The 14,609-nt window shown below is 42.0% G+C and overlaps 1 protein-coding gene across 1 annotated transcript; it reads left to right on the top strand.

Moving 5' to 3' along the window:
* The first annotated feature begins 3,530 nt into the window (after positions 1-3,530).
* LOC137255413 (angiopoietin-1-like) lies at positions 3,531-12,836 on the top strand. The gene is made up of 4 exons (XM_067792856.1): positions 3,531-3,728; positions 9,836-10,084; positions 11,111-11,207; positions 12,202-12,836. Exons 1-4 carry the CDS (start codon positions 3,531-3,533, stop codon positions 12,834-12,836), a joined length of 1,179 nt encoding a protein of 392 aa, XP_067648957.1.
* Positions 12,837-14,609: the final 1,773 nt, after the last annotated feature.

Raw genomic sequence — 14,609 nt, 5'->3', positions numbered from 1 at the left:
ACAGGATCACCGGGGATTGTCCCGTGCAGTTTATATTAACTAACAAGACTTTATAGCTTGCAAGGCATCAGTAGCTCGTTCCGGCTTCACAAATGAATGACAAGGGTGGACATCAATAATTCACTACAATAAGACCACATAAAAAACACAATACCGTTCTTGATATTAACATGGGTCGATGGGCGAGGTCCTTGTTTAAAGTACGCCCGATTGCATATTGATTTACACACCATACGAGGGGATGTCAATAAGTTTTGAGCCTTGCATAGAAAAACAGAAAATATTGGTATCACCCACATCTATTTTTCAACATAGTCCCCTTGTGAGTCAAGACACTTGTTCCATCTTTTCTGCCAGGCACTGATGCCATCTCTGTAGAAGGCGCCATTTTGGTCCTCAAACTAAGCCTCAGTAGCAGCAAAATAAGCTCATTATCATCCTGAAATCTACGACCACGCAAGTGTTTCTTGAGATTTGGGAACAGATGGTAATCACTTGGTGGCAGGTCTTGAGAGTAGGGGGAATGCGGCAAGATTTCGTACCCGCATTCCTGGACAGCAGCGGCTGCAACGCGACGGGTGTTTACTGGAGCATTGTCTTGATGTAGTAGAAAACCACATCTGATCTTGCCCCGGCGCTTCTCCTTGATGGACAGTCGCACTTGCCTCAACAAGTTAGCGTAATATTCCCAATTCATTGTTCTTCCTTTTGTTAAGTAATCTATGTGGATGACGCCTTTGCTATCCATGAAGACTGTCGCCATTACCATCTGCACTGATCTGGAGGCTTTGAACTTTTTGGTCCTACGAGAAGTGACATGTTTCTATTCCATGGATTCTTGTTTGCTCTCAGCATCATAGTGGTGGATCCAGGTTTCATCACAGGTTACTAGCCTAAAGTGGAAATCTTCTGGATTCTTGTTGTATCTGGTTAGCATGGAGTTGCTTATGGTGACCCTTGTTTGCTTCATTTCATCTGTAAACATTATTGGCACCCATCTTGCGCACACCTTAGACATGACGAGATGTTCATGAAGAATTGTCTCAATGGATCCGTGTGAAATGCCCGTGGTCTCCTCTAACTCGTGGAGTGTGATTCGACGATTTTCCAGTACAAGTCTATGCACTCTGTCAATGTTTTCCTGACTAGTGCTTGTTGTTGGGCGACCTGGACGGGGGTCATCTTCAAGACTCTCTCTACCATGTTTAAATTCATTGACCCATCGTTTGATGGTAGCAGATGAAGGGGACGACTTCCCATAAACTGCTGAAAGCCTTTCTTCAATGTTCTTCGCCGAGTTTCCTTCAAGAACTAAAAACTTAATTACTGCTCTATACTCAATTCTATTCATTTTCACTGCCGTGAGGGGGGTGGATGGGGGTGGGGGTGTCTCTTTCTGTCAATGTGAGCTGTTCAATAACTTCTGAGGTATCACATCAGCTACACCCCAAGGTTCAATGTCGTACCATAGGCTATGACACCTGGGTATGAAAAATGCTCAAGGCTCAAAACGTATTGACATCCCCTCGTACATCCCCTCGTACATCCCCTCGTACATATCAGTTTAACACATGAATGTAACACCAAATATGTAACTAGCATAATAAAATCTTTGGGGGATAGGAAAATGGTATGTGCCGGTAGATGAAAGTGGAAACCGTAAAGGGTGGCAACTTGTATGGTAGCGTTGGATAAGGGTGAAAACTTGTTGAGTACCGTTAGATAAAGGTGGAAACTTGTTAAAGACCGCTAAATAAGGATGGAAACTTGTAGAGTAGCCTAAGATAAAAGTGGAAACTTGTAGCTTGCCTTTAGATAAGGGTGGAAACTTGTACAGTAGCATTGGATAAGGTAAAAGCTTGCAGAGTGTCGTAAGATAAGGGTGGTCGAGTACAGTTGAATAATGGCGAAAATTGTTGAGTAGCGTTACAAAAGGGTGGGGACTTGAAAAGTACCCTTGGATAAGGGTAGAAACTTGTTGAGCAGCGGTAGAAAAGGGTGGAAACATGTAGAGTACCGTTAGATGAGTGGGGAAGCAGTAGAGTACGGTTAGATGAGGATGACAGCTTGTTGGGTACCGTTAGATTAGGGTGACACCTGGTAGAGTACCGTTAGATGAGGTGGAAGCGTGTAGAGCACCGTTAGATTAAGGTGACACGTTGTAGAGCACCGTTAGATTAAGGTGACACGTTGTGGAGCACCGTTAGATGAGGGTGACAGCTTGTTGAGTACCGTTAGATGAGGGTGACAGCTTGTTGAGTACCGTTAGATGAGGGTGACAGCTTGTTGAGTATCGTTAGATGAGGCTGACAGCTTGTAGAGTACCGCTAGATAAGGGTGGGAGCTTGTAGAATACCGTTAGAGAACGGTCGGAACTTGTAGAGTACATTAAGATAAGGGTGAAAACTTGCAGTGGAGTACCAATGTTATCGGTACCGTTCGTTAAGAGGTGTAGATTTCAGAAGTTACAAGTAACACATCATCAGCCTGAAACAGGAATTTGTATTGGTATCATGCCAAGATGCTGTGCTTGCATTACGTCATCGTCGTTGTTGATTTTGAAACAAAACGAAGCTTCCTCAAATTCAGAATTACTTAATGTGTGTCGTGTATTATTTGTGTCAATCAAGGACTCCTAGTATGTTTGAGCATATACACTAACGGGTTCATCAGCTGAGGTAACATTGATCAGTGAAATACTACCGTATTTCCTCGTTTAACTCCAGGACCTGTTGCAAGAATACTAAATAGGGGAGCTCGTGGCCAAAGTACTCATCATTTCATCAAGCCCCTACCCCAGAACGTAATAGAGACTGTAGGCCTTTTGTCGCAGAAAAACAATTGTTGGAACTCTACGCAGAAACATTAACTTTCGCTTGAACGGGAAACCCCGATTTGTTTGAGGAAATACGGTAAAGGTGATATCCTAAACAAACTAAGACACCAGTATCTCATAGATCTCCTAATGACATGAAAGGACAGATGCATTATTGTATAAGAACGAATGTCTTACATATTTAATGGCAAATGTGAAGATAATGAGCATGAGTCAATATGCTGTGTAAGGCAAGTCCACATAATTAACGCTACACGGTTCAAAACAAGTCAACAACTATCAGATTCCACCATGGCACTGATGTTGCTCACGTACCAGATCAATTATTGAACTAGAAAGGTTCTGGCTGATCCTTAACTTACTTTAAGTAGTGTACGAATTGTTATGTAAGTTGTTCGTTCAGCTGAGGAGAACTGATACCCACAATTCAGCTCTCGCCAATCAGATATCTGATGCAGACATGGTAACGCAGACAGTGTTGCAATTGGGGACCAGAGTTAGAAGTTGTCACACGTCACACTGAGACAGTTGTAAGAAAGAGCCTCGGACTGAAAGACGTAAGCGTCTCACTACGGGAATTATGAATTCGTATCACCTTTTACTTGCTGGTTTTGCAGGATTGTCTGCAGTCCTTTCTGCTCAATGTGCAGTCTTGAGGTTTTACAAGGAAGTAAAGACTGATGTTGACGCAACAATGGTTTTCGACGCCGAAGAAACGACGTCGGTTCTTCAATGTGCCATCACCTGCAACGGCGTCGCCAACTGCACCGGTCTCTTCTACTGCAACATCGACAACAGATGCTCCTTTTTGACAGAGGATCAACCTTCCGTTCCTATTAGCGTCCCATACCCGACCTGCAAGGCATTCTCAGAGGTCACAACACAAAGTCAGGTGAGTTCAAATTTAAATGTATTCAGAGGAGATAATTGTAAATCCTGAATGAATAGGCGTGGGACGAAATATTTACAGATGAAATCACTGGTTTCAGCTATATGCTGACTGAACGATGTTAAACAATAAGAACAGCCGATTATCGTGAATGTGTCGAACTCACCTTCGAGTCCCCGTGAATAACAGCTTATCATTAGTTCTACTCTGCGAAACTGTGGGACTTGTTTTCCCGGTGCGTTGGATACAACACCTGTGTATTAAGCCTGTATTAAATAGATTCTATAAAATACTGACAGCAAAGGAATCCCAATTCTGTTTTTGTCATGTGTTCAAATAGAACACATAAACAGGACCGCTTACTTTTCATGTTCAATGTTTTCGAAACTTGCGTTTCTTTTGCTGTTCAGTATATTTTGTCTTCACAATTAAGAGGAGGCTGCAAATCCATAAATGTATAGCATTCTTTGCTGTTTTCATTTGGCTAGTGTTAAAATGAGAGAGTGAGTGTGGTTTTACGCCACTTTTAACAGTATTCCAGGAATGTGACTACTGAGAACAGCAGGAATATGCTGCAGGCATTAAATCCATAAGGGAATCGAATACGTACGTTCCTGCATAACAGACAAGCACTGTAACCATAAGGCTACTCTAACACACACACTGCAATAGCCTATTCTGCAATAGCCTAAGTCTCCTTAGGAGAACATATCGAATAATTTGAGTCATGTACTGTGGGTACAAGATCATTTTCCTCCTTTGGGATAACAAAACAAGTATATTGAAAATCGTAGTTTGAAGTCAGTGAATTGGATTCTTGATGATGGTACCCTTCACGAATGCAAAAGCATCTATATGTTCATAAGTCCTGCCTAATGCACCGCCTCAGTGGGCATAAACAGTGTAGCACTTGCACGTCCGCTGTACATGAACTGTACTTGCACTTAACCATCACGACATATCCACTGTACATGCACGTTACCTTCACATTGCCTTCACGACTTATTCGATATGCATGCACGGCACTTTTGTGTATACCTGTACTTTCATATAACCTCCACGACATATCCGCTATACATGAACGGTACTTGTACTTAACCTTCACGACATATCTGCTATACATGCACGGTACTTGCACATGACTTTCAGAATATATTCGCCATACATGTACCTTCACACTACCTTCACGACATATTCGCTAGACATGCCCGGTACTTGCGCAAAACCTTCACGACATATCTACTATACATGCACGGTACTTGTGCATAACCTTCACGACATATCTACTATACATGCACGGTACTTGCACGTAACCATCATGGCATATCCGCTCACATGCAAGGTGCTTGTGCATAAAGTTCCTGCCATATACGCTATATAGGCATGGTGCTTGTACATGATCTTATGAAAGATATGAAAAGTTGTTACTTAATGAAGTAACATCCATACGTCAAAGCAGAACGCGAAGACGTAACGAACGCATTACCTCGTCACGGTACCAATTGTTATTACATCGATTGGTTACAGATCGATTGTTAACACATCGATTGGTTACAGATCGATTGTTAACACATCGATTGTTTACACACCCGTCGTAGCACATACGGACATACACTCTAGCAGAGATTTCTGTGGGATATGGACAGGGTTTAGTCGTTGTATCGATGCCTCCCCGAGTTATTATGTAACTACAACTCGTTGCGCTACGTTGATTCAGATACACACACGCCATATTAACGTTCCAGGGCCCCGTTTCACAAAACTCTCGTAAGCCTAAGATCTCGGAACTTTTCTCGTAGCATTCGCATCTCCTATGCTCCAGTACTACGGCTACGAGAAAACTTACGAGATCTTAGGCTTACGAGAGTTTTGTGAAACGGGGCCCGGGGTCCAGGACACGTAGGCAAGCATCGTTGCTGTCAAGAGTGAAGTTTACTCGGCATTAAACCATATTCCAGCAAAATCACGACGGGGAACACCAGAAATGGGCTTCACACATTGTCATGTGGGGAATCGAACCCGGGTCTGCGGCGTGACGAGCGAGCGTTGTAACCACTAGACTACCTTTTATCGGTATGATCTTTTACAACCATATTATTTTCGATTTGTAACTGGATTATGTATAAACTCTCTTGTACAGTGAATTATCAATAAATCATTATAGTGCATACATATCAATTCACTATACTTTTGAACATGTTTACAACATCGTTAGTAAAACAATCTATTGCTAACTCTTGATGTGATAGTTTCCTTCACAACCAACAGCAGCAACAACAACAACAACTAAAACTACAAATAAACAAAACTCTTGATGTGTTTTGTTGTTGGTGAAACTACAGACTAACCAATGTTTGTCAGGTCACGTGATCACGCATTCTGGAAACTTTAAAGCTTACATGCAATGCAAAACACAAATTTGCAGGTTCTAATACCTTTCGGTATGAACGTACTGTACCAAATTATCAAACATACAAATTGGACTTGTATAAAACCGTTATTAAGTTGGAAAATAACGCAATGAAAAAGCCCGCGAAATCGAAGTCAAACGATTCACTAGTTTCACCCCAAATGGGTGATAAGTGGTTTGTACAACTGTGCTGCGCTGCGCACTTAGCGCATGTACAGTGAATAGGTTAGCGCAACGGGTTGCCGGACTGAGGTCAGGGGTAGTCTAATCTTGGTTGTGTACACAAATAAGTAAATAATCTGTGCGTTACACGAAGAAAGTCCATGTTGATTGTGATAGCAGCCTCTGTCACAGACAAAATTCAATGTCTGTTTTATTGACACATATGTCTGCCTGCCTGTCTGCTAATGACATTATCAAGGATTATGCAAAACACAACTTCGGTCACTGACCACATGCTGTTTGAACATGGTACCTATCAGGGTTATACGGCATAAACAAAGAGCCGGCCGAGCGAATCGACAAAAGAGCCAGATAATGAAAATGAAAGTCTTCATTACACTTGAAGCTTGCCGACCTGCACTGACTGGATTCCGTATCCCGGGTGTTTCGTTCCTCGCTTTATGACAAGTACAAAATGTTACACTTTTGATTTGCGATTGTACGCATATAATTTTGTTTATATAGGTTTTTTCATAATCAGCAATGCATATTATATGTCACGAATAAATGATAATTATGTTTTAATTCTGTTTATCATTAGTATTTTTTTTGTTGCATCTCAGCTTTAAGCACATTTTGCTCGTTTACAGGGAACCCGAACAGCTTACTAATATTAACTGACAACGTGTTATAGCTCGTAAATAATTAACGGCTTGTTACAGCCCCGCAAATGAATAAACAAGGGTGAAATCAATGATTCGCAATATTAAAACCACAGTAAATATCCGATATCTTATTGATTATAATATGGATCGATTGACACCGGTCTCTGTTTAAGTCTGGCGACAGTAAAGTTGATTAATTACTATTTACACATTGTTAAATAACTAGGTTATATAAATGCTATACCAAAAAGGTGACTAGTATTAAGTTGATGCACTTAAGAAAGTGGCATGTACGGTGTGAATATGAAGAGAGCTGTTATATAAGGATGAAAGATGCAGAGTACCGTCGGATAAGGGCTGGAACCTGTTGAGTACCGCAAAATAAAGGTGATAAATAAAGAATGATGCTATATAGTGGTGGAAACGTGTTGAGTACCGTTAAATAAGGGTGGAAATTGTTGAGCACCGCTAGATAAAAGTAGAAAGGTATTAAGGACCGTTATATAAGGTGGAACTTGCTGAAGACCGTTAAATTTGGATGGAAATTGTGGAGGACCGTTAAATAAGGGTGGAAATTGTTGAGGACCGTTAAATAAGGTTGAGAACCTGTAGAATTCAAAGGCAAAGGTTACAGATACTCCTTGATCAATGGAATGTTTCCGTATTTCCTGGAATAACTCCAAGAGGCACTGCACGAATTTCGTGGCCAAATGTACAATACGTTAAGAAACTGACGTTTATTTGAGATCCCAGAGAAATACAGTAATTAAAACCCAGAGTATAAAGATCATCAAAATCCTTTCACACTACGGCACAAGTCGCTTATATCAGGAGCGGTATAGGGTTAGTAACAGCACTGAAGACCGTCCACTCGTTGGTCGACCTTCGGTAACATCACGGCAAGACCGACAGATTATGCGCGACCATCTGCAGAAACTTTGTTTGTGTCCAACTCACTAACAGACTGACATCCTTGGTTAGTCCATCATTGACCTCGTGACCTGTGTAAAACAGGCATCATTTCACGTGTCCCTGCACGTCAGCAGACGCTCATAGGTCGCTCAAAGGATACGTCACGCAAACTCCTACTGGGGTTTGTTAGACTCAATGTAGGTTTGTAGCGAATAATACGGAGACTAAGTTTACTTAGACTGGATTCTAATCATGCTAAAAATCAATCTTATTTCGACTTTTCCGGAAACTACACTTTATATTAGCAGTTTTCCAAATACCAAATTAATCTTTTCCCAAACTGTCACAGTGTTAACCATGGGCAAGTTTGAAACTCAATCCTCCGTTTGGATTGTTAATTAGAGCGAATTGAAGTGTGTGCTGTAAAAAAATCCGCTATCGAAGTGGTGTTTCTTTTTTCAATATGTTCAATATGTCATAAACCATTCCTTCCGTGGTTTTACACACATAACTCGTTAAAGAAACTGATCTGTCATTAGGAAGGTCAGCATTATCCCGGTCGGGTTTTGGTGTAGAAACCACTATGGCATCAGGTCACGAGGATGGGCATTCCCTGACGTCCATGTTTTATCAAACATATCTCGAAGAGTTTCCAGACATGATGGGCTTGCTTTTGAGCGGTATTTAGCTGACGAAGCGAAAATATTTCATTATGATCTGCACCATTGTTTGAGATAAAATTAAATCATTTCTCCTTCTGATATTTGTAAACTTCAGGGTGAGTGAGTGAGTGAGTTTAGTTGTACGCCACACTCAGCAATATTCCAGCTATATGGCGGCGGTCTGTAAATAATCGAGTCTGGACCAGACAATCCAGTGATCAACAACATGAGCATCGATCTGCGCAATTGGGAACCGATGACATATGTCAACCAAGTCAGCGAGCCTGACCACCCGATCCCGTTAGTCGCCTCTTACGACAAGCACAGTCACCTTTTATGGCAAGCATGGGTTGCTGAAGGCCTATTCTACCCCGGGACCTTCACGGGTGAAGAATGTTTGAAAGCGTTCTCCGAACGTAATACAAGAGACTTCAAATAGACCTTTCCTTGTACAACATCTTTTAGTAAAAGTAGCAAATTAACACATCGTTAGCAATGTTGATAGTTTACACTATTAGACGGCAAACTTTGTTTGTATTGGCAGCATGTTTTGAGAGTACATGTGTAAATAGATTACATCTCCATCACTGCACTAAGATACACAATTACACACAAAGTTGCCACAGTTAAATACAAAGTTGACCACCGATCGTTATGTATTTCTTGTGTTCTCTGTGTTCACACTAGCCCCCCGAGGCTTTACAATGTATATGAACGATCTCTTCAGACATCTGAATCCTTGAACGGGAGGTGCAAACATAGCGTTACATTGTGCGGTGTTGAATCCAAACGAAACCCACGTCGGCAATTTCGCTTAATGACGGAGAGACAATTGCATTGGGAAACATGTCTTGAAGTCGAACGATATTTTCATCACTAGTGTGAATGTAATGAAGTGTCAATATGCCCAGTGTATGCATAAAATGAATTTTATATTTTACTAAATGACATAACATGACGTTACCTTTGTCCTTCTTTGAAATAAGACAACTGGGTAGAAAATAGAACCACCACGTTTAATTGAGCATTGCGTGGTATGTTAAGTTCTCAGTGAAAGAACCGCACGCCAGGTTGTCAGACAAAAGATGACTGTCATTTTTTTATATTTCATGCTGTCACGGTAATAGTCAAACACAGACAGCCAGAGACACAGAGTGAGAGGATCTACCAAACATATCACAGTGGGTCAGTTGTTCGAGCCGATCTGCAACCTTCTTAGACTGCAGTCAAAATATGATTTGTTGTCACCTCTTGCTTGTAACCATTTGTGCAGCAGTACATGTCAACTGCTCTTCTCAGTGTTCCGCACAGTGGTTTTACAACGAGGCTCAAACTAATATTGACGCAGCAATGGTCCTCGACTACGTAGAGAAGACCTCGAGCCTAGAGTGTGCCAAAACGTGCAACGTCGTTGCCAACTGCACCGGTTTCATCTACTGTTCCAACGACAACAACTGCTCCATTCTGACAACGGGGAAACGTACCATTCCTGTCAATGTTCCAAACCTTACCTGCAAGGTTTTCACAGAGTTCGCGACCTCCAATCAGGTGAGTTCAAATTTGGATATAATTAATACGCATGGAAGACAAAACCCGTTACGCATCTAAAAGAAATATCTGCTGAAACAGCGGAATTTATCGTTCTTGATGTCTTGAGCATGTGTTTCTGAATCACCATTGAAACAGTGATGATACCGGGTGTTAGCGTATCCTGCCCCACCGGTTTCATAAACATAGGGAAGTCAGTTGCTTACCTGGACAATATCGGGATTGTTTGGTAAAAGTCAAAATATGTAACGGCGTCGGAGCTCACCTTTAGACACTGATGCGGCAGACTTTTCTTCCGCATGTCTACAAGAAAATCTCATTGTGAGTCCTAACCCTGACTAGACAACCTCCGGGCAAGATCCGAATGATCTTCTTTGACATTATGGTCCAACGAGCACTGATTGTACCTCAAAGGCTGTGAAATGTAAACACCAAAGGACGGAAGAATATGTTTCCACGTGAAGGAGCAGCCTCCCTCCAAAGTTCCAAAGTTGCGGTCGGTCTGTCGGTCGGTCGGTCGGTCGGTCGGTCGGTCGGTCGGTAGTATTCCAGTGGTTAAAGCGTTCGCTCGTCATATTGGACGCAGGTTCGCCTCCCCATATTGGTACGATGTGGGAAGCCCATTTTGGGAGCTCCTTCCCCTAGAGAGTAAGTGAGGTACAATATAACGATAAATCGTCAGTCTTTCACTTATCATCGATCATGACAAGAACACATTCGTCAATGTATAATTTACAGATATATAATTATAGAATGTTTTTGCATAATGATAACTAGGGACCTCAGAAATTGGCTTCACATAGTGAACCCATGTTGGGAATCGAACTCGAAGCGATGTGACGAACGAACACTTTCAACTAAACGCTAATGATGTTAAAATCGATTTCGTTCAACGTCATATTTTTCTTTTAATAAAAAACAAACAAAACAATACTAATCGTGGATAACTTGCATACACTTGTTTACCACGTAAACTCCAGTTAGGTTTTACTTGGTATAGTTGTATATACACTTGTTCTGTTTCAGACTCCGCCGTTATGCCAGAATGGGGGAACCGCTGATAGTGCTGCCTGCTCTTGTCCGCCTGCCTTTACAGGAGGTAACTGCGAGACCAGAATTGAAGGTACGTCTTCAGCCATCCGACGATCTTATCAACGAAGCAAAAGTTGAAATTTCATTGAGGTCCTGTTGAAAATATCACTTTCCTTCAGTAAGACATTAAGAAACCCGTGATCATGGATTCAAATCTCAGGTTGTCTCTACAAGTGTTTAGGTCTGTTGGAACTAGTCGAGCTCAAGTCACGCTGACAGACAGTTGTCGTTGAAATGCCACAAGTCATATTAACAATATTAAAAAACCCAAACCAACCAACCAAACAAAAAGACAACAACAACAACAACAACAACAACAACAACAACAACAACAACAAAAAAAAAAAAAAAAAAATAGGACAGGTGTCGCACACTGTCAGTAATACACAATCTCCAGTCCTGTCGATCTTAGGGTGATCATGCCACCTGTATATATTTTCAGAAATAGCTGATAGCTGATTTAAGCCTTTCTATGGGTACGATGCTACTGAACATATTTCAACATAAGCGTTATGAAAGACAAACATGTAAAGATGTTTATCAAAATATGAGGAATATTCAACACCCGAAAAATCATCGCACAGAATATCGTTGAGGTGATCCCTTGTGCCTGTAAGCAGCACGTGCATTTCATGACAGGTGAGTCGACGGTGTGCCCTCAAACCGGGCTGATATATTGGTTTCAACAGCTATGTCTCTAAAATATTTGCCCGATTTTAGGCCATGTGAGTTATTCCGACATATGCTATTTGCACATTGTTTAATTTTAGGGATACAGGATACCAGCCTAAATCATTTGGGTTTTGTTTTCATCTATTCCCGACAGTACTTTTGTCGGCTAGAAGGCAACCCTTTTAGTTAACCAATTAGGTACGTCTCCAAACTGAAAAAAGCGTGATAACTGACATACTGGTCAAAGTGGGGTTATATACAACTCATTAGCACACCCATGTTATTGGCTGATTCCTTCACTGTTTTTGTCCTTCACTTACCCGTATTTGACAGCCATCATTTCACTGTTTCAGGCTGTACAGACGTGTCCCAGCACGTTAGTAACTCTGCTGGTACCTACACTGTCTGGCCGACCAAAGCCGCAGAGCCTTTTGACTTGGAATGTCACGGGGTCAACAGTATGATCATGTTCAGGGACAAAACCATCAGTGGCTGTGAGGCGGTGCCTGTGACGTACCTCGACGTTCCCTGGGCTGACTACAAGTCTGGCTTCACCCACTCCAACTGTTACATGTGGCTGGGTCTGGAGAAGATCTATGCTCTGACTAGCGTCAGACCTTACTCACTGTACATGTCATTGAAGAAATTTGATGCCACACCAGGACAAGTGTCTTACGACGCCTTCTCCGTCGGTGACGAGGCCTCGGAGTATCGTCTGTCGGTGTCGGGGTTCATTGGGACTGGCGTTTTCGGCGACCACTTCAACCTTGGGAACTCAGCCACAACCCTGGATGGGAGTCACTTCTGTGCCAAGGATCACTGTAACAACTCAGTCAACCCATGTGCCGAGTGGCATAAAGGAGCTTGGTGGAACTGGTTGGATGACTGTCAGCAGAATCCTCACCAGCAATATGACATTTATTGGATTCTTGATGATGGTACCCTTCACGAATGCAAAAGCATCTATATGATCATAAGTCCTGCCTAATGCACCGCCTCAGTGGGCATAAAGAGGATGGATATCTGTCAAATCTTTCACCACACATTCCTATAACATTCACCACACTTCCCCATCACAGTCACCACACATTCCTATAACATTCACCACGCATTCCCATAACATTCACCACACATTCCCATAACATTCACCACACATTCCCATAAGATTCACCACACATTCCCATAGCATTCACCACACATTCCCATAGCATTCACCACACATACTCATATCATTCACGACATTCATTATGCTTGAGCGGTAAATTGCCACTTCTTTCCCTAAACATGTTAGGTACATTCAGCACGCATGCTCTTTATATGGCGCACGGTATATTCATAACAAATATTAAGACACAATCATGATAAATGTACTCCACCATTTTTGCGCGTAATATATGCCCCAGAAAACCTGAGAAGGTAGTTGCGCTCATGTTGGGATTGGAACCAGTCTTCGGCGTGACGAGCGAACGTTTTAACTATGAGGCTACCATACTGCAGATTTACCCACAGGAGTTCGAAGGCAGATCGAAAGTTGTAACTGGAGTAAGACATTCTTTCCCCCTTTGACAGACACCTGGTGTCGCTTCAGACAACCATTCATGTGAAAAGCAAGATTTGTGGATGTTAACATCCACAGATCTTGCTTTTTTATGCATTCCACTTCTAAGTGCCTATCAAAGATTTGATCCATAAGATTGTAATCAGAATTTTGCCTTTTAGGCCTACTTTATTCGGCAGAAGGTGGGTACTGACAATACGTTTTCGTTGACCTTTATATATATTTGAGACTTTCCCTCGAGAAACAATGACATGAAAAAGCTTATCTTTAAATAAAACAGTCAGCATAACAATGTGACGGATTACGAGGTCTGTTGGTGGCATATACATGTGTATGGGTGTTTTATATATGGGTATTTATATAGCGCTGTAGTCCATTCCATCTACACGCATGCTAAACGCGCTTATGGAAATAGCACTCTTTCTCCTGATATACTGAACAGAACAGACAAAAAGTCCTAAAAGAGTGAGTGAGTGAGTTTAGATTTACGTCACACCCAGCAATATTCCAGCTATATGGCGGCGGTCTGTAAAAACTCGAGTCTCGACCAGACAATCCATTGATCAACAATATGAGCATCCATCTGCGCAGTTGGGAACCGATGACATGTGTCAACCAAGACCACCCGATCCCGTTAGTCGCCTTTTACGACAAGCATAGTCGCTTTTTATGGCAAGCATGGGTTGCTGAAGGCCTATTCTACCCTGATCTTCTCGGGTATCCTAAAAAGAAATAGAAGAAGTCACTTTGAGTAGAACGTATCAAAGAAATGAGGTTTTAACTGAGGAATAACTCAGTGGTTGGTGAGCCATTGTGCCATGGTATGGAGGCTGAACGCCTTTTAATCATCGAGTTTCAGTTTCGCTCTTGGAACAGACAGGAAATGTTTGTGGTCTGGTCAGAGGTTTCTTGTGATCTCAAATGAGTTCACAGCGATATGCTGGAGCTAGATCATACTGACATCTAGAGGCGAGACACAATGTTTTGAAATTGATCGTTGCCTCAACGGGCAGGATGTGACGATCTTTCAAAACTGGTGTGATGTGTGACTTTGTAGATATCCTGTTGACAATTCTTGATGCAGTGGTTTGGAAGACGTGTTCGAAGACGTGTAAAGATCTGCTGGTTGATGCCCTAGAGGAGATTGTGTCGTGTCTAAAGTGGACATGGCAAAGACCTGAATCACGGTTCTGTTAGCATCAG

The sequence above is a fragment of the Haliotis asinina genome, chromosome 11 (assembly GCF_037392515.1).
Source record: "Haliotis asinina isolate JCU_RB_2024 chromosome 11, JCU_Hal_asi_v2, whole genome shotgun sequence".
In the NCBI taxonomy this organism is placed as follows: domain Eukaryota; kingdom Metazoa; phylum Mollusca; class Gastropoda; order Lepetellida; family Haliotidae; genus Haliotis; species Haliotis asinina.
Note: the sequence above shows the minus strand (reverse complement) of the source record. Positions and strands in the feature narration are given on the sequence as shown.